This window comes from Dicentrarchus labrax, unplaced genomic scaffold, assembly GCF_905237075.1.
Source record: "Dicentrarchus labrax unplaced genomic scaffold, dlabrax2021, whole genome shotgun sequence".
Lineage (NCBI taxonomy): Eukaryota > Metazoa > Chordata > Actinopteri > Moronidae > Dicentrarchus > Dicentrarchus labrax.
Genome location: NW_026136723.1, coordinates 22,531,849 through 22,553,408, shown reverse-complemented (window position 1 = coordinate 22,553,408; position 21,560 = coordinate 22,531,849). Strand labels below are relative to the sequence as shown.

General features: G+C 42.4%; 1 protein-coding gene across 2 annotated transcripts in view; it reads left to right on the top strand.

Annotated features, from left to right (window-relative positions):
* Positions 1-21,560, top strand: part of nedd9 (neural precursor cell expressed, developmentally down-regulated 9) — a 39,252-nt gene extending 17,692 nt beyond the window's left edge. For both annotated transcript variants that reach the window (XM_051391353.1, XM_051391352.1), the window contains exons 2-7: positions 40-453; positions 12,708-12,806; positions 15,059-15,184; positions 18,121-19,284; positions 19,596-19,685; positions 20,546-21,560. In XM_051391353.1, coding sequence (XP_051247313.1) covers positions 46-453; positions 12,708-12,806; positions 15,059-15,184; positions 18,121-19,284; positions 19,596-19,685; positions 20,546-21,097 — 2,439 coding nt within the window. In that variant the 5' untranslated portion in view covers positions 40-45 and the 3' untranslated portion in view covers positions 21,098-21,560. The remainder of the gene's footprint in view (positions 1-39; positions 454-12,707; positions 12,807-15,058; positions 15,185-18,120; positions 19,285-19,595; positions 19,686-20,545) is intronic.

Here is a 21,560-nt window from a genome sequence, read left to right as displayed (position 1 = left end):
AATATAGTTTTAAATAAAATCCGCTCTTTCTTTCTGCAGAACCTGATGGCCAAAGCGTTGTACGACAATGTGCCGGAGTCCCCCGAGGAGTTGGCCTTCCGTAAAGGGGACATCCTGACCGTCATTGAGCAGAACACGGGGGGCCTGGAGGGCTGGTGGCTCTGCTCCCTGCACGGCCGCCAAGGCATCGCCCCTGGCAACCGACTGAAGCTGCTGATTGGACCCATGTTCGAGGCTCAGTCGCCGGTCGCTGCCGCCGCCGGCCGGTCGTCTCCTCAGAGCGCGGCCTATCAGCAGAAGCCTGGCTCGGGGTCTGAGGGGATCTACCAGGTGCCACCGTCCCTCCAGAGTCCACAGCAGAGTCAGCAGAGCATCTACCAGGTTCCTCCCGGACAAGACGTCTACCAAGTCCCTCCGAGGAGTACTCTAGCTGCCGATAACACCCAGAGCAAGGTGAGACAGCGAGAGAGAGCAAGAGAGGAGACGTTACCCTAGAGCTGCAACTAATGCGTTTTTCCATTATCAGTGAATCTGTCAATTACTTTATGATTAATCATTTAATCCAATCACGCCACCATGGAGCGCCAACAAGGCTGGACCAGCTGATTTCACTGATTAGCGTTCCTTCAAGCAGAGGGGGGGAACTCATCAGTGAAACCACCCGCCGAGGTTGGAATGAACACCTGCGGCACATTATTCGTCATTAAATAAAATAAAGAATACCTGGAACAGCCACAGTGACGTCTTACAATCGGTTGTTTTGTCCAAAACGTAACAATATTCAGTTTATAGTGACGTAAAACATAAAATCCTCATATTTGAAAGGCTGGAACCAGACAAGATTTAGCATTTTTGCTTAATAAAAGACAATTAATCCACTGATTCTTTGATGATGATAGTCCTAAAGTAATGGCATACATACTTGCTGTAATATTTATCATATATAATGGTAGAGTTGGAGACTGGTCTGTTCTCTGACCTCTGGAGTTGGTTCCTCAGGATCAGAGCGGATTTAAAACATAACGTCGTGGTGGGTGTGGCTTCTGCTGGCGAGCGCCGGGGTATTAGATGTGACAGGACATGACATTTATGCATTTACACCGTGACCTGTTATCCTGCCAATCTGCCACGACTCTCATCAGTGAGACTGCACACACACACACACACACACACACACACACACACACACACACACACACATACAGAAAGCAGGAGATATTGTGGGTCTGCGATGTGAAATGTGGACAGGGTGTGCCGGGCCTGGCGCTCACCACAGTGCAGGGTAGTGTTTTTGTGCAGAGCTCCCATTTGGCTTTTCTTGTCCATTGGCACAGTGTGTGTAGCAGAGCCAGTCTAAGCCACAGAAGGGCAGTGAATATGGGAAAAAACTTGTGGAAAAGCAAACAGCACAGAGCTGTTTTTTTGGATTTTGGTCGAGCCCAGCTGCCTGAAAGTCATTTTTTTGTTTCTGTATTTAAATGCTGTACACAGGGTTGCTGGCAAACTCATTACACCTGGCATGGTCCTTTACCATATAGCTATATATACAATCCTCCAAGCAGCCCTATATATATTGTGTTATTGGCTGGATGGTATATCATTTAAAGAAAATACAGCCTGTTATTGCACACAGAAACAACCAGCTGCCCAGTGAGCCACATTTTGTTCTGATACATATGCAGAGGAATCATCTTTATTGAATTTTTATTCATTTACAACACAGAGGAACAACAAGAATAAATGTTTCCTGTAATGTGCAGGCTCACCGACATAGTCTGACTTCTTTATGTGAACATATTTAACCAAACATAGAAATACAAAGACTGAAATATGTATAATCAGCATCAGATGCCTGAAGAAACTTGAAATTTAACAATTTAGAAATTAAATGAAAAGTATTATACATAAAGAAAATAGATTATCGAGGTATAATATTAATATATTGTCACATAGAAATCAGATCTGATCAATCTGTTGTGTTGGCTAACATTACAAAAAGTGACTAGATGTTACCAATTGTTAGCTGATGTGTTGACTAACATCAGTAATTCCTGTCACTTTGGTAGCTGCTGGTAGATAAATTAAGCCAGGTATTGCTTTATAACTGACATTACGGAGCTGGCTTGCTGACATTGACCCCTCCGTGCTACCGTTGTGTGATCCTTCATTACAAATGGAAGTCACTGACAGGTGTGTTGCTTAAACAGGGAGGAAGAATTTCCCTGTTTATTCAACCATTTAACCAGTTCTAGCACCTCAGACCAGATCATCCCTCCAGGAGACGGGTAGTAATTACATGCTGGATGAGCTTTTCACTTCCCCAAGGGTGTTTCCCCCCCCCAAACAAATCAGCTCCAGCCATCATATAAATGAGCTAAGGAGTGCATTTTAGTAGGTAAAATAGGCAGCAGGCGCCGACGGCTTAGAGGACTTTGTGTGATTCGCTGTGTGATAGAGTCCGTCGGAGCCAGGGGGCTGAGAGCAGAGACCTGTCAATCAACCTTGCACACTGCAGCTCAGTCAACCAAACACCTCTCTTTTCCACTAACACGCCTCAAGCCTTAAAACTGAGCAATGGTATTAAAAAACAAAACAAAAAAAGGCTTTTGTGATAACATGGAAAATTAAATGTGCCTCTAATGAGAGTGTGTTATGTGCAGTAATCATGTTATTGGAGAGATTAAATTAAAGTCTTTCCCCTCCAATCTGTGGTTATCAAAGCAGTTTTCAGCGGTTGTTCCTGTCTGTTAAGTAGAGAGATTTATTTATTTTAAACTATGTGTTACACTCCTTCGTCTGTGTGTCGGCGTATTGCAGGAGTCCAGACAAGGCTCTGTTGTTTTCCAGTGACGTCTCGCTGTTGGACAGAAGTCAGTTTAGTGACTTGGTTCACACAGTGGAAGCTGAAGGAGGTTATTTTTGGGCGTCCAGGGTTGGCATTGTTAGGTAGGTGGAGCACCTCCGAAAGGCTTGGAGGGACGTGAAACTTAATTTAGCTTTTTGGTAAAAAGTTAAAGATATGTACACATACATACAATCATAAGGAGGCTGATTGCATTCACTGCTAACAGTGAGCAGAAGCTAACAACTATGTTTTGTGGGAAACTGGCTCGTTTTAGTCCGTTGTCTTTCTTCGAGTTTAATATTCATTACTCAACTTTAAATATAACAGTAAATATAAATATATATATATAAATATAAAAGTTTTTCTCCAACACACAGAGCTTCGTACCCTTTTTTGACCATTTTGTCTTTTAAAGTACAATATTTCATCCAAACTCTTGAACTTATTAACACAAAAAATAATTTTTTTTACTGTTTTACCTTCATCTGTTTTGTTTTTTGCACTCTGAAACTAACAACACTGCGTCATAGTATTTGTGGGGATCATTTTTGTTGACGTGAAATCCAAACCCTGACCTTTTTTCTTTAAAAACACCAGCCTCAGTGTTGTTTACTACTGCTCGTCTTAGTGGAGCAGTATTGATGACAGGTCCAGGGCGTTGACTCACGCTGCATGCGGTGTAATGTGCTACGAGCCGATGGAGCCGAAGGGGGAAAAACAGCTATTTTCTTGCTGTCAAGTGCAAACATGCATGTGAGATAGGCGTTTGCTGAATGATTACGGAGACTGCTGCTGGCTTCCTGAACTGATAATCCCCTCTCATATTACTCTAAAGCCCCCCCCGCAGAGAAAGGTTCCTGCACGTCCTCGACCATGTGTGCGTAGATGTCATGCATGTATGCGTCTGTCCTCGGGTTTGCATGCCAACCCCGCAGTGCAAATCCAGATTGGCGACTGGTTATTTTCTCTTCATGTGGTGTTGGGGCTCTGGTATATAAAGGCACACTGAGGTTTGGCACTGTCTGCCTCTCTGGCTGTTTGGTTTGATGCTGCGGCCTTGTCCTTGGGTGACCCTATCGGGAGGGTGAGCTGCACAGCTTCCCACCACCCACCCCGACTTCTTCAAGGCCTCCGTGTTGGCACCACGTGGGACAGATGGCCTGGAGGGTCAGCGGACTTTGTGGCCAACAGATTTTTTGTTTTGAAATGAGAAAACTAAAATCTGGAAACAAGCTGTTTTCTGATTTTTGTTTTGAAAATAAAAAAAAGACAAAAATCTATACTTTTATACTTTATTTTTTCTGTTGTTAAAAATAAACAGGAAATTAATAAACAGCCAGTTTTTTTCCCAAAAACTAAGAAGGAAAGATTATACTATCTTTTTTTGTTTTTAAAATAAAAATAGAAAACCAAAAAAGACCAGAAAATCATAAACAGGAAATGAAAAATGACCCGTTTTTTGTTCTTAAAACAAAAAAAAGAAATATTTTCTGTTTTTTGTGAAAAAATAACTATAGAAAAAAAAGGCACCTTATCCTTTTTTGTTTTGAAACAAAAACAATTTTCCACGTTAAAGAGAAAATGAAAGAACTATCAGTTTTTTTAGGTTCTGAAAACAAAAAAGATACATTTTCTGTTTTTAAAAACAAAAAACCAACCAACATTTTTCCTTATTTTTGTTTTGTTTTGAAGAAAAAAACCTAGAAAAAGAAAAAACACAAACCAAAAGAAGACCAATTTTCAGTTTTTAAAAACAGAGAACGAGCAACCCGTTTTAATTCCCCACATTCATTAACATCAGTCTGTAAACGGGTCGTTCCCTGGAGCTCCCGGCCACACAAAGAGAGAAGGCTTGTCCTGCCTTTCATCATTCTGCTCTCACAGGGACGTTTCTCATCTCAAGTCTGCTGCTCTTGATTTCCTTCTTTCTTCTTCAGCTCTGAAAGGTGTGTCTGTTTCACTGCATCAGTTTCTCCTCAGTGTTCCCAGTTTCCTCTGTGCTTCCCCGTCTGACTCAGGCACTGAGGTCACGGCGTTCAAAGATGGGTTGGGTTCAGAGTTCAAAGATCTCCACCGAGCTTCTTATCTACTCCTACCAGGCGGCCCTTTCTTCATTCCTCACTTCCTCTGCTCCTTGTACGGGCATTTCCTGCATTCGACTGTGTCATACCCATAGATCCAATCTGCTCATTGGTGCCATAAAGAGGTAGCGGTGCAACAAAAGGATTAATAAACTCCCACACAACTCAAGGAAGTGCTCTGATAGCTGTATATGGGCCCTGAGGGTGTGCCATCTACCTTGATAAAAGTCCCCTTTTTGGAAGTAACCAGGTTACGTGTAATGAATAGCTTTTTTGTTTGCCTCGGTCATATTTTCTCTGCCTAATCACGTGCACGACAATGTCAGCACCAGATAAGTGAGTTATTTCTTCCTGGAGCGAGCCAGCTCCTTCAGAGACTTGTCTGCTCGCCATTGTCGCGGCGGTGATGAATCGCTGGCCCATGAGGTTTGACCGAGAGGGGCAAGGTCATAAATCAGCTCGACCAAAAGTAATCTGCTCAGCCGGTGTGTGTGCATACCAAGGAGGACTTTCTCCCCTTGAAAAAGTTTAGAAGAGGATGTGATAAAGGAGCAGAAGTAGACAGGAAATGCTTTGCTCTGAGAGTTAAACATTTGAGCAGCGTGGGCTTTAGAGGTGGCAATTACCAAAAACCCCAAAGTTGACACTCACATTGCTTTTTTTAAATCCAACCAGCTGTCCAAAACCAAAAGAGATTCAGTGACATGTGATAGAAGACAAAGAAAACCAGGAAGTATTCACATTTAAAAGGCATTTTTAGCCACATTAGCAGCTGTATGGATCCTCCACTTCGGTCAGGACTGAACAACTATGGGATGGATTGAAATCGGGTTCAGACTTTCATGGTTCCTTCAGGATGAGTTGCAGTTCCTCTGGTGATCCACTAACTTTTTATCTCTAGTGCCATCATCAGGTCAAATCTTCAATTCATCCAATATTTAAAAGGTCCAGTGTGAAACATTTAGGGTAGAAATGTAAAATTATATTGATAGATATGTGTTCATTAGTGTAAAATCACCTGAATATAGGAATCATTAGGTTTTTATTACCTTAGAATCGCCTTCAATGGAGGTTTGTTTGTCTTTGTTCGTTGCCGCCGTACGTTTCTGTGCTTGGAAAAGGAGTATGAAGCAAGTGAGATACTAAGAGATTCACTTAAATCTGAGACACTGGTCCTTTAAGTTTATGACCCAACATCTGCAAAACTAATGAGATTTCCATCAGCCTCAGCTGCACTTTGTGTCGCGTGTTAGCAATGTTAGTATACTAATACGGTTGGACGAATATGTCGGCTATCTGCGATTGAGTCCGCCGCTGGTTGGGGCAATTTTTGGCTGATTTTGTGTCGTTTTATTTGACCAATTGAATGGTCGGCTTCCAAAGAACGACGGAAGAAAGAGTGAGAGGAAAAACAGCCGTAGAGCCAGAATGTTTCAGACGGTTTGACACCAGAGTTGCTGATTGTTGGAACAGTGGAAAGACTAATAAAGACGATTGTAGTGAGCTTTTATTTAGTTTGAATAAAGTAAGATTGCTTAACAAGGCAATTAAGCCTTGAATTCAGATGGTGTAAGGTTGTATTAATTCATAGAGCAGCCTTGCAGTGCTAATGGCGTGACTGTTAGTCCTGTTCCTGTTTAAGCTTTAAGGGTCATTCACATTATCCTCTTTTTTTTTTTTCTGGACTGTCTCATGATATTGTCTTCCTAGAAAGTAAACACAGAATGTCAGACACATCTTTTAACATTACTTCTCTTCAGATAATCACGCCGCCGGATTAAGAAGCCGCTTTGATCAGAGAGGATGAGAGATGATCCTTATTAGTGCTAAAATCAGTGTGTTCTCTTTTAATGCTCCTCATTAAGTCCGCTGTCTGTTTGGGTTTAGCCACTTGGACGTGTTATGGAGACGGCTGAAAGCCTCACAGGATTCACGAGTTAATTACCTGCATTAATTAGTTTGGCACTTTAATAGGCTGGAGCAGCGCCGAGTGGCTGAGTAGGGGAACATTATCGAGCAGTTTCGAGCTGCGAGGAAAAATGGCCCACAACGCCGCAAGAGCCGTCTTTGTGCTGTGATTCAGCAAAAGCAGAAAAAGGGCAGGTTACTACAGAGCAGAAACACACCCTACATTTAAAAGATGCAGTCATAAACAAAATACCACTCCTAATATATAAGTGATGGCATTTTCTTGGGGCGACACCCACCGTAAGGAGAAGCTACATGCACAGTGCTGACAGAGCTAAAGGCAGAAAGCCGGGGAAGAGGGGGAGGTTGACTTCATCCAGATCGAGGGATAAGAGCACAATAAAGGAGGATGTGTGAATAAAGAGATGGATGGATGAAATTCAATAGTGTGCCACTCTGACAGCAGTGTCATTGTGAACGTCTTTTATAAGCCGACCTTTTGGTGAAAAGCCTCGTTAGGGTTGTTGATTTGTGTCAGCAGACCATTAACAGGGGTGTATGTGTGTGTGTGTGTGTGTGTGTGTGTGTGTGTGTGTGTCGTGTGTGTGTGTTCGTGTGTGTGTGTGTGTGTGTGTGTGTGTGTGTGTGTGTGTGTGTGTGTGTGTGTGTGTGTGTGTGTTACCAATGAAAAGGTGTGACATGATGGTTTCCTGTGAAATCTTGCCACACACAGGTGCCTTTAATGCACCCACAGACAGTCAGGTAGAATTTAACCATGCTGTGGTTGAGAACATATTATATATTTATTTATTATATATTATGATAATGGTGGTGTTCAGTTGGGTTGACTGCAAAGGCCAGAGCATGTGTTTATCATCATTTTCATGCTCAAACCTTTCAACTTGTGTCTGAGTGGAAGCATCTACTGTTTGTTTCGGGGTTTCTTTATCTAATTTGTCATCTGTTTTTATGTTTTGCAAATGCGTGTCAGAGCAATTACAGCTCAGAATCAGTCATTTGAGTTGTAAGGCGATGCAGGTTGTGTTTGTGTTGCACATTTCAACAACGAGAGACATAAAAAGGCTGAAACACATTATGTAATAGTGCTCTGATTTAAGTGTTGGAGCAGTTTTCTGGAAATATCTTGCAGATATTTGGTGCATAAAAGCTTGCCTCTACTTCAGTAGTAAGTAAACCAAAATCAGTTATTTGCTAGTGCAAGGATCTGAGTGATGTGTTTCAGAACAATAATACAGCGTTCCCACGTGTCCTGGAAAATTACAGGCAAGTTTTCCAGTCATGAAAGCCCCTCACTCAGATTACATATATAAAGACCTGAGTATGTTTTTTGTTTGAAATTCGACTGTTGTTGTGATAAACTGATATTTCACAGCAGGTTCACCGGATACAAAGTGGAACAAGTCTATTTTTCCAGAGCTGTGGGCGAAATTCTCTTATCTACATGCATACAGCCTAATATTGGTCCAATTTCTTGTTGCTGTGGTTCATAAATACATGCACAGTGATGTTAATTGTACTTTCTAGAAGATTAATTTTCCGTAAAATGAAATAAATTCTACTTGATTTGAACTGTTACTGATGTGCTGGGGCCAAATTCATGTAGTCAATCTGCCTGAAACCAAGCAAGTGCTGTACTGTATTGTCAAGAAAAAAAAACCCTGAGAGAGTCTGAGGAGGCCTGAAATAGGCTCATATCATCACAATCAGATTCTGCAGAGAGTTGCTAAACAATAATTCCTTATTACCGTTGAGCTCTGCAGCAACAGCTCATCAGAACATAAATCTAAGAGAGCGTATAACAAGCTGATGAGGTAGTTGTTGATGTTATGACGACACCTCTCAAATGACTCCGAAGTAAAGCTGAAAAGTCGTACCTGCCAAAACCTGAGCCTGCCAGGATGCTAAGTAAACACAGCATTGCTGAAGGACCCATGAGTCACTCGCCGTAACGCGTAGAAGCGTTAACAAGGCATCTGTTTGGCTCCTCGGGGCACTAGTTTAAACCTGATCCCTCTTTAGGCGCTCTGCCTCCTCCATGAAGGAATCTTGAGAGCCTATCACCTGAGTGGGAACAAATGTTTGCTCAAGTCGCCCCGGCTCTTCATGATGTCATCACTCTCTGAAAAAGGGCTGCCATCGCCAACCACGCCAGCGCCAACCTCATTGGGCGCTGTAAATATTTACCCACCAGCAATTACAGCAGCGCCGGGCGGCCGCGGAGCAACAGCCTGCTGGGTAAACAGAGGGCGGAGATGGGAAATAAATGAGCAGTGTGCATCTGGCAGCGGCTGAGGGGAGCCACTGATGGGACGAGTGCTACTCAAAGCGATGACACGTACCTGTGGAAGAAAGGTCACTGAGGTTTTTTGACAGTCACCTCGCCGCCATCTGCATGTGACAGATGAGGCCAGACGTCCCCTTATCGTCAGCACGCAGGCTCGACCCGCAGGGAGCAGCAGCCGGGCTTCAGTGACCTTTTACCAAGCATCACTTTGTTGTTACTAAGTGAAAGGCGAGCTCCCTCTCTGCTGTGTCTGGTTACAGCCTCTGTCTTTTTTTTAAACTTTAACACATTTTTATTCAGCAAACAGTGAGAATAAAACATTCAACAAGCACTGAGGTACTTGGAGATATAATATGTAACATTTCCGACATTAAAATGTCTATAAACACTAGATTTATGTTATATATTTTGTGGAGTTGTGTACTTATATTATCCCAAATGTTTCTAACAATGTTCAAACTCGGAGAAGTCTATAATTTTTATGTCCTGTCAAAGTCATATCTCTTTTGCACATGGTTGTTGGGCAGTTTTTATGCAGTTTTAAGCCACATTTATATGATACACTTTTTAGATCTCGGTTGTTTTTAACCAGATGAAGGATTTTAGTCATCGGACATCTGGATCTTAAGTTATCAGAGAAACAAGCTGAGCTAACGTTAGCAGCAGCTCGGCTCGCAGCCCCTCTGGAACATCCTTTGTCTGCCAAACATCTGAAAAACACAAATTTTTTAGGTGAAACTACTTTATTCTGTGTTTCTACTGGTTTTTAATCACCGGATCTGTTTGTTTTGGAGAGGAGGAGACCTCTACGGATAATTTGGCACCCGGTAAAAACTTCCTGAACGATGGACAAAGTCATCAAACTGCGTCTTTTGTTAATGTTAATGTTAATGTGAGAGCAGCTGAAATCCCATATTGTACTCTGAAAAACCTTTATTTATTATAATTCGGCCCAATTGCAGAAATGAGCATCGACATTCATATTCCTCGTCGGAGTCATAACTCAGTCACACACACAAATGATACGCATAGTTTTAGATTCTGTGTGGCGTGCACTTCCCAAGGATATCATTATCTCAAATAAACAACCATAAATCCAAAAGACTGCAGAACTTGCCTCAGGATCCTCTTGTCTTAAAGTTTTCTTCAGTATTGAAGTTATCCCGTGATAGTTGTCTGTATTTTTCTGGGTAAACTGCAAACGGGAACTACTAATAGCTAAATCTGCCTACTTTTAATGGTGACAAAATGTTACTCAGCTACTGTAGTAAACTGACTAAAGGGCAACTTTATACTTCTTTTTACTCCTTTTAAAGCTTTAAAACCTAGAGCCTAAATAGAGGATAGAAGAAAAGAAATACAGGAGTTACATAATCCATTAATATCAACATTTTTCAATATTTCTTTGACAGTAATAAGGGACTTTGAAACCTCCCTGATCTGGATCATATGAACCAATTACTCATAGTAGCTAGAACGTCTTTCTTCAACAGCCTGAAGTGTGCGAGCGACAGTGCGTGACAAGAGCCCAGAGCAGCGAGGCTATTTATTCCTCTGCTGGTTTATTCCTGAGGCGTTTAAAGCCCACGGTGTGTGTTTCAGCTCTGACCCCACAGGCCCTGTTGGGATGATGTATGCACGGACAGGAATGCCAACAATGAACACCTTAAATCACCACAGGCTTGTTCAGATGGGACTTATGAGAACCATATGGACTACCGTTAGTCAGACTCCGGCTCAGATGAATGGCATTCCTTTCCATACTAGGCGACTATTTTCCGTTCCTCCCCTCCCTCCACTCTTCCACCTCTGTTACCTTTTTTCATAAATCTCTCTTTTTGTTTTTTTTACAAACCCCCTCCTCTTCTCCATCTCTGCTGCTTCCTCAGAAACATTAATCCCATCCTGAGCTGGCCGAAGGTTACGGCTCCCGCTGCTCACGCTCCCATCAACGTCTCCACAGTACGAGAGATGGTATTAGGATATTTAACTTGGCTATACGGCGAGTCATGAGTGGAAAAACCGGGACTAAAGTCTTGCACCTCCCTGGAGACTTTCCCCCCATCTGCCAGGAAGCCATGTGTATGGTTCCTATTTTCGAGCCCTGTTAGTGAACCCTGCTCGCTCCGGTGTGGCGATGCTGGTGCGTGAGGGCAGGAGAGGGCTCAGGGAAGGACATTCCCAGCATTCCTGTCTGGCTGACGCAGCAAGGAGGTCTGCTTTTAGGTTGTATGACTGTTAATGGGGGGGGGTTGGAAACACTGGGGGGAGGAGGTGTGGAGGGACTGATTAGCACTGATGGGAAAAATGTGATTTAAAAAAATGTGACAGGAAGTTTGTGTTTGTTTCCGCCATTATTCTGGAGCCTGTCTGCACCACTGTGTAAAATATTTTAAAGGTGTATTAAATCCTACAGCACGAAATGCCTGAGTTTTTATAACAAGGTTGTTCATCAGCATCAATGACCCAGTGATTACTTTTCCAGGCTCTGAGATTCTCTGGATTTACAAAAAAAACCTCCACAATCCAGCCAGTCCCCTACGATAAAACTCTTTTAATCATAAAACATCTTCCATTCAGATGAAGTCTATGCTAGCTATCAAGTATGGGTTTAAATGTTTTCACAAAGTTTTACTTTTGCTCATTTAATTGCTCAACTGAACCACATTAGTTTTATGTTTTATTTGGTTTATATATTAGGTGGACTGTGGGATTGTGTTTTATCTTCCTCTTAACAGTTCAGCTTTTACAAACACAATCTTCCTCGTACAAATAAAAAGTCGGAGAGGATTTTGTCCTAATTCCCTCTGAGTATTTATTTGATTTATTTATTTGTAGGTTTAAAGATTATGAAGTCTTTATAGTCAGTCAATTTTGCTGGGGACCTCCTACAACCCATTCAAGGACCCTTATTGGTCCCAGTTTCAGTCAATCGTTCTTCAAGCAAAAATGCAACAAACATTTGCTTATTTCAGCCTCTCATCTGTTCTATATCATTGTATTTATCGATGAACAAAACAAGTAACTGATTAATTTATCGAATAATCTGTATTTTATAGGTATTTTTACCTTTATTATACAATACAGAGCTGACAGGAAATTGGTTCCAGGTTGGACTCGAACCAGGTCCCCCCCCCCCCCTTAAAGACTTTGTTCTGTAGCTCCAGGTTTCTGTTTATCTCTTTTTTTCCTGGGTCCTTAACAAACAGCCTGAATCAGGGAGGATGTTGGTCCGTCTCTGTTGCCAGAAAATATCTCCCTCGACTGCAATCACTTACTGTCCCGGGGTCACTCGAGGACCGGGGATGAAAATAGGACAAAAAAATGGAGGACAGATGTACAGAGAGCTGGGTGGCAGGAGGAGTGTGTTTGTAATTTGTCTTGAACACTGCTGTGCCCCAGGTGTCGTTTTTTTTAGACAGCAGCTCTGATTGTTTGTCTCTCTTTTCTCTCTCTCTCTCTCTCTCTCTCTCTCTCTCTCTCTCTCTCTCTCTCTCTCTCTCTCTCTCTCTCTCTCCCTCTTCCCTCTTCCCTCCCCCCCCTTCCTCCCCCGGCTGTGATCGGACAGGTGGTGACCCCGACCAGAGTGGGACAGTCTTACACCTTCAGCCCAGGCCAGCACAACCAGCAGGACCTCTATGATGTGCCACCCAGTAGGTCACAGGGGGTAGGTGTCTCACATTCCCACAGCATGAACATGTTTACCAGTACGACCCATTCTGGCTGCTTCAAAAGACCTAATAATAAAGTCTGTTAACACATTGTGGATGATTTTAGAGTGACATTTTAGCTGAAATTTAGTTCTAAAAACTCATAAAGAAGTGAACTGGAATCATAAAAAATTAAATAAAGTCAAAAGTGAAATGTCAAAGTCAAAATTCTGCATGAAAAATTACTTTTCTTAGTTTGAATTAATCATAAAATAGCAGTGTTTTTGCATGTTAAAATTTTGCATATGCATATTTCTTTTTAGTTTCCGTTAATATCCTATAACAAAATATTACAATATTTAATATTTAAAACAATCTGAGTTGTATAATGCATCAGTGCCCAATACGTCGCATTATTATTAGTCAGAGTTGCATTATAGACATACATAAGTAACACAAATGATATATAATAATAATAATATCCTAACAAACATAAAATAAAGGGACGGCAGCTTTAACGGTTTCTGTGTTGAGGTTTTTGATTGAATCAGTTTTGATTTTAGTGATTAAAAATATCATTTTTGCTCTAATCCACCACAATTAAAAATAAATAAATCAACTGTTCAAACAAACAAAAAGAATAGCTTGAGACAAATACAGTAGGAGGTTTATATTTGTCAGAGCGAGAGAGCTATTTCTTTGATCTTCAGTTTGTTCTGTCTTTGAATGCACCCCATATCCTGTTCTCTGCAGCTGACCTTGTTTTCTCAGAAAGGATCCCTGACAGTTACATTTCTGTCCTGTCAATCTCGTCTTAAAAACTGAAACTCTGCAAGTGCTGGAGCAACGTTGGTTTCACACACTGAATAAAAGCTGATTTTTTTATTGCGTTATTTAAAGCAAAACAACAAGTTTCTACCACATAAAATCAATTCAAACCACCTCTTTGTGATCACAACTCGTGCTGTAAGTTTTATGTGACGTTTTACACATATTCGTCTATAAACTGCAGAGATGTGAAGTAAAATAGAATGAAAAAGGAGTTTTTCAGGTATATATACTTTAGATTATAATAGTTCTGACAACTTTGTACTTTTAGCACTACACAGTGGTGTAGTGGTGCCTGGAGAAAGTAGGTGTACTCTTTAATTTATGACCCAAATTTATTTAAAGCGGCCAGTCCAGCAAAGTATAAACACCCTGTGTTATAAACAGTGACGTGTGAGGCTACTCTTCCATATTCAGCCAGCAGTATTTGCACATTGTCGCTGCTGCTGGACGTCAGGGGTCATTATGACATTAGCCACAGACGAGGTGCAGATTTGGCAGTTGTTACTGGTGAGACAACCACATAATTATGCATTTTGAATGAAGTGTTTCTTACTCAATCCACTCATAAAAACTGGGCAACAATCTGATGCCTTCCCCATCCTAGGAAAAACATTCATCTCGTAGGACACTACTGAATGAGGGGCATCAGAGGGCATTTAAGTGAGAGATAATACCCGACGAGGTGTCGATTATTAGGCGTTAATGGACGACGTGGAGGCCAGAACAGTCATATATTCATGAGATATTTAGCTAGATTTTGTTTTTATTCAATTTAATTAATTTAAAAGAGAAAAATGACTACTAAGTAAGTTAATGGACAGCCAGCAGCCAATCAGAATCAAGTATACAGTGGTATAAAAGTAGGTACACCCAATGCTCACTGAAAGATAACTGGGTAAACTATGTTGCTATATTTTACACTAATATCTGTACTTTCTACTCATTAAAGTTTCAAAAACAGGCGTGTTACCTTTGTTTTAATGCATTCGAGCAGTTATCGATTATTTTTTGCACCATTGCACACCTTCCCAACATGACGAAGAAAAGAGAAGAAGAAAAAGAAACAGCCGGTAGAAATGTCCTTCAGAGAAACTACTTTCTGAATGTGTATGAATGTGTTAGTTTATGTTTGATGGGCTTTGCCATCACTGTGAATGTGTGTGAAAGGGTGAATGTCACATGTAGTGTAAAAACACTTTGAGTGGTCGGAAGACTAGAAAGGCGCTATACAAGTACAGGTCCATTTAACATTTACCATTTACTTTCATACTTTTATACTTTTATACGAGTGAGTACTTTGAGTACTTTTCAGTTTTACTTGCATAAAGAAGTTAAATCAGTCCTTCTACTTTTACCAGAGTTATTTTTATACTTTCTGCTCGAGTGAAGAATGAGTGTACTTACACCTCTGATATATTGTGTTCGTTTTGTGTTTCAGGTGTACGATATTCCACCTGGTCAGATGTTCCCCGGTGCCAGAAACCAAGGCGTGTACGACGTCCCTCCGTCCCAAATGGACGCCAGGACGCAGGGCGTTTATGACATACCTCCCTCCTCACAAGGGGTAAGAGAAAATTTAAACAACTAGTCGATCTTCCACCGCAATGAAAAGGCACATCAGTCAGACGCTCTGTTCCTTTTAGGCAAATAAAGAAAATTAAGGAAGTGGCAGCCGCTTATGACCAGAAAATGTTATTTCATGTTTATTGATTCAGTTCCTAGTATTTCTCTTAATTGTCTGTAATAAATGAATAATACGTCAAATGTCATATTTATGACATTCTTGCGGCTGCGCTAAATGAAACCTTTGCCTGCCAGAAGAGTTTAACCGAAACTCCCCGAGTATGGTTCTGTGTCTGAACTCTCCAGCAGGGAAAAAACAGTCAAGGACATAACTCTTCTCTTTCCAGCCCCTCTAAGATTTCACCAGACTTCCAGACCCGACCAGGCAGAACGCCATCAGTTTGTTTGTAATAACCTGAAATATGCTGGGACCTGTTATTTGCGTCGTTCCTAATTACAGTTTGGGCAGGCCTGTCTAGCTGTAAAAGAGTGCATTTCAAGGCTGATGGAAATCACTCACAGGCCACTGTTTTTTATTCACCCCACTGCGCTCCCATCATGCTCCGTGCCCCGTGTAGGTCAGGACGCATACTCTGCCCTTGTCGAGTTAGTTGGAGGTTTAAGTTTTGGTGTGTCTCTTGCAGCAGAGGAAGAAACATGTGAGGTTTTCAAATATAGTATCTGCACAAGCCAGAAGGTCTTTCACTTCCTCAATCTGTAACTGTAGTGCGACTCTAAGAACTGTGTCCGGTGCTGACATTCAGTGCGTTTACAGTGACTTTATCCTGTAAGGGGATTTCTCAATTGTCATACAAGTGAGAGAAATGGTTTTACTAATCCGGGTAATTACAGAAATATAGTGAGATGTTGCTCCTGGGGATTCCTAGTGTAGGTAAAAGGGGACCTTTAATGTTTTTCCTAAGTTTCTGTCATAGTTTTATGATTATTTCTTTATTTAATCAGAACCAGTATTTTTTTATATGAAATAACAGGTTTGTGTTTATAGAGGAAATCAATTATTTAATAATAATGTTTTAGAAACTTTGGTACAGGCAAAAGTTAGTGAACCCTGAGCTGCATTTCTAAAAAACGAGCAGGTGAATACAATCGGGGGCTAAATTAACCAGTGAAATGAGAGTTTTATTGAGCATCTCTGATTAAAACAGTTCAAACTAGGTCAGCCGTACCAAAGTGAACCCATACAGTTCAATAATGCTGCACAATTAATCCATTTAGCTCCATGGGTCCAGCAGTGTATAATGTTACAGTGCCGGGTGTTGATTTTAAACAATTTGTGAAATAATGAGGTAAACGTACGTAAAAGTAATCTTCAGACTGCTCTGAATGCAACGTTTCTTTCGACTTTACGTGGCTAGCCGCTGTCGGCAACCAGGTTGCCGCAGTGTACCTAAACGTGTCAACTGATTACCTGCGTAACCTGAATTCTCTGAGTAACCTGCTTACTGAAGTACATCGTGTTCCCGATTTCTTTTGATGTTTGGTACAAACCTAAACCACCAACATACTGATGAGAGCAGAACCAAACCACATTCAGGCGTCATTAGCTGTAGAAACATGACATTAAACATGACAAACAGGCCATTAAGAGGAAAGACTTTATTTGATTTAGGCGTGATTGAAGATTCATATTTTATTTTAGTGATGAGAAGACTGGTTCTTTTAAGTAACCTGCTATATAAGCAATGTTTAGAGAATATTAGGGAGCTAAGATGAAACTGACAGGAGGGCCGGACTGAGAGAGAAAGGCGTAATTACAAATCCATCAACACTAACGGACAGCACCCGTGATTATCAAATACACAGTTAAGCTCCTGATATTTCAGAGCCACGGTCGGGACAATGAGTTCATAACATGTTAAACATTATGATATTCCTGACCTTTGCTCGAAGTAATGTTCTCTAACTCTTCCCTCTTCAGAGCACGCCATTTGAAATTACTTTTCTCTGACTCACTCATTTCCCCGGCTGTTGTCTCTCCCCTGTGTGTATCTCACTCGCTGACTCGAGTCGTAATGCGCGCTGGCTGAGTAGCATCACCGGAGATGATTTATAACACATGCACGGTCTGGGAGTTTCCTGGGCCGTTAAACCAGCGCCGTAAAGGTTAGAATAGCTGCCCTGGTTAACGTAGAAACGCTCTGTCAGAATGGGATAATGCTCAATAATTTATTGGTTATAGGTCTGGGTCGGGATAAGATGGCGTCTGGGTCTAGATCTGCACCGCAGTCTGCCTGTTAGTGAGTTTGGTACTAAGGCAGGGGTCGGCAACATTTACTATCAAAGGAGCCATTTTGCCTGGAGCCACAAAACATATTTGATCCATATAATGCTGATTGAGTGAATTGATTTCTCGCCACAGATCAACCATAAGCCAGTTTTCCTCCAAGACTTTTCTTTTTTGGATTTGGAGTCCACAGTTTGTCTTGCGAGGGAACTCAAGACTGATAGCCACCTAAGGCAAAATATAGAGGAAGAGGTGCCAAGTCAGGACCTAACCTATGAAGCACATTTTAGTTGACAAAATGTTAATATTTGTTAGTAATGGCTACATATTTTTTACCATTGGAGACTCTTTATAGGCCTACAGCAATAATAAATGAAAATGTTTTTCATTTCCATAGAATTTTTAGTCCAAACCACAGGGAGCCACTGAAAAGGGGCTCCAGAGCCGCAGGTTGCATTCCCCTCTACTGGGGGATGGAGAGGGGGGATGGCAGGTTAACAAGGGGCATTTATTTGACTCATTTTGCTAACAAGGGGAAAGTCTTCCCCCCTGAAATCGCCTACTGATTGTAAGAAACTTGAGTTGGGTTTTAGAAATGGAACCATTTCTCTGGCTGATGCCGACAACAGAAGACGAAGTTCCTTGTTTGCATTGTGACTAATGGATTCCTGTTGAATTGCCTTCACTTGCAGGTCTACTCGGTGCCTCCCTGCAGGACCAACCCCGCTCTCCAGGAGGGAAACTACGACTTCCCGCAGCCTCTCAAACACAAACAGGAAGGCATCTACGACGTACCGCCACCTGTCCTCACCAAGCCCGCACAGTCGCATTACGATTTCCCCCCGAGTGCGGAGCCTCCCAACCATCACCAACACCCCAACACCAACGGCAACGAAGGCATTTACGATGTGCCTCCCCCCACCCTTCACTCGGGGGCATCTCAGAGGGACGTATACGACATCCCCCGGGGCATGCAGCCCCCCCAGCACAGAACCTCGCCTGCTGACAGAGACGGCAGCAAAGGCATCTACGACATCCCCGCTCAGGATGCTCGTGCAGTAGCAGACGTGACGGACGGCGTGAACCGTCTGTCGTTCTCCAGCACCGGCAGCACGCGCAGCAGCATGTCCACCTCCTCATCCTCCACGGGCTCCAGCTCCGAGGCCCGCCTCATTCTGGATGTGGACGCTGCCATCCAGAGGTTGTACCGCCTGCAGCAGGGCGTGGAGGCCTCAGTTGGGGCGTTACATTCAATGGCAGCTTCCCCTCACTGGAGGACTTTTCCCTTCATGGAGCGGCATGCTAACGACGTCCGCACTGTGCTGGACAGGGTCCGGGCTGCTCTGGGGGACTTTGTTGTGTTTGGTAGAGGGGCTGCGGCAAACGCCACAGCTCTATCAGACTCCAGCCTGCACAGTAAGCTGAGGAGGCAGCTGGGACGCCTGGAGGACTCGCAGCAGATCCTCCTGCAGATCTACCAAGTCCTGGAGAACTGCAGCTGGGCTCTGAACGCCCTGGCGTCCTCCGGCAAGCTCCACAACAAGAGCGACGACCTGGATCGCTTTGTCATGGTCTCCAGGACTGTTCCCGACGATGCCAAGCAGCTGGCCTCCTCAATAGGCAGCAATGCTGAGCTGCTGTTTAGGCGGACGCACATGGACGGGTCTTTCTCTATCGGGAGCACGCCTGATGAGAACACGATCCACCCGCTCACCTCCCCCTCCTCTGACAACGACAACTACGGAGGCAAGACCAAGCCCTTCCCCGTGCCCTCCAGCAAGGACAAAGACAACATGAACAACAGCGAGAAGTGTGTCAAGAGCTGGATGGAGGACTACGATTATGTTCATCTGCAGGTAAATCCTCAGTGAGAACGTTATATAACTCATATAACTTCATCAAAGTCAGACATTTTTTAAATCCTACACATAGTGGCTTCATTACCCTGAATGAGAAAAGTCAATTTCACATAATTAGTCACCAAAGTGAAGATTTAATGTAGCAAATGTCCTTCAATCTTCAACCTTCTGGGGTTTTTTGGGGTTAAAATTACATAACCATCTCTCATATTTCCACTTTCATACTACAGAGATTATGTGTACTTCGTGTAGGACGTAACCTGAGTACGTTTGAATGCCTTTTCTCACCTACTTGTCTTCCTCCGCAGGGCAAAGACGACTTTGAGCGTCAGCAGAAGGAGCTGTTGGACAAAGAGAACATTATCAAGCAGAGTCAAGTTCAACTGGGCCAAGAACAGGTGAGACTTTCTCTCTCTTTTTTCACATGACACCGACATTGAAGACGTTGCTAGAATTAGTGCCTCTACGTGATTCTCTGTTATCAATAATGGATAAAGCGATTGACACATAGAAAGTGAGACAGAATAGACATCACAAAAAACATTTTTTATAGTTTTGAGGGTTAAACTCTATAAATAATAATACAAAGGATGTTGTTACTTGAAACCTGTCACATGGAGTTTTTACCTGGTTGTGAAACAATCTCAGTTTAATACTGATGCTTCTATATGATCCACATAAACTAACAACACTATAAGCAAGAAGACCGTCTGTTTCTATATAGTTATTCTTAATGCCTGATGCCTAATTCAGCCGGATTCCCCTTGAAATCAATGACATGAGGCAGTGAGACACTAACACTTGTGTCCACGGGGGGTGCCAGAATCAACACAAAATGAAAGTTCCTTGTTGCTGCTTTAAGATTTGAAACCTAGCTGTCAGGGGCTTCAATCTTGAGATTTTCATTTCTGTTTAATCTGCCCAATATGTTCTCAATTACATGAAATGTCAAAATGTGGTGAAAAACCAGATTACTATACTATAATTTATAACTATATTTTTCATTCATTTTATCATTTATGATAAAAAAAAACAAGTTGCAAATCCTCATGAATGAGAAGCTGGAACCAGCAAATATTTGGCATTTTTACTTGATAAATGTCTGGAAATCAATTTTCTCCCGATCCACTAATCGATTAATCAACTTATAGATGCGTATTTCAATTGCAAGAATTTTAATCCTAGGAACGTCACCGTGACATCAGGATCTCGTTACATGTTGACAAGAAAATAATCTAAATCCTCTCACCCTCCACAGATCAATCAGTTCAAGAAGCTGGAGCAGGAAGTGATCAAACCTGTGGAGAACGACATCACGCAGTGGATCTCACACCAACACTCGGGCATAACCTCGGCCTCCCCCTCGGACTCCTCCTCCTCCTCCCTGTCCCCATCCACGCACGTGTGCGCCCGTGACCGCCAGCTCCTCGGCTTCTACTCGGAGCAGTGCGAGCAGCACTTCGTCACGCTCCTCAGCGCCGTGGATGCCTTCTTCGGCTGCGTGAGCGCCGGGCAGCCCCCTCGCATCTTCGTGGCACACAGCAAGTTCGTCATCCTCAGCGCCCACAAACTGGTCTTCATCGGAGACACTCTGTCCAGGCAGGCCTCGGCTCCCGAGGTGGCCAACAGGGTGATGAACTCCAGTAACGTGCTGTGTGACTTGTTAAAGACGGTGGTGGCTGCGACCAAAACGGCCGCCCTGAACTACCCGAACACGGCCGCCATCCAGGAGATGGTAGATAGAGTCACTGACCTCTCTCACCACGCGCAGCAGTTCAAAGAACAGTTGCTGCAGTTGGCCAATTTGTGATTTTCAACCATGTTGCTCCAGTACATCTCAACACAGACTCCACATGTACATTAATCCAGCATAAATATATATATTTACTTTATATATATATATATATATATATTGCTCTTCATCTTTAAGCCTGTTTTTGTTGTAAATAGTCTGTTCTGTAAATATTTGCTCTATTTTTGTGTAGATTGTTTTATATTATGGTATGAATATATATATATATATATATATATGTAGATGCAGTATTGGTGTCTCTGTAGGATTATGTAGACGTTTTTCATAACATTCCTGTCGCATATTATGAAGCACCTTATGAGATGAGTCCCGTTTTTTTTGTTTTTTTGTTTTGTCATTTTTACCTGTAGAATGTCGTTGATGTGTCTTACTGCTGGGTGTGACGGTAAATCTCCTTGTAAATCATGTTGTCCATATGTGCGTGGACCTCTCCACAGAGTAAAGACTGTTCTTAACCGTG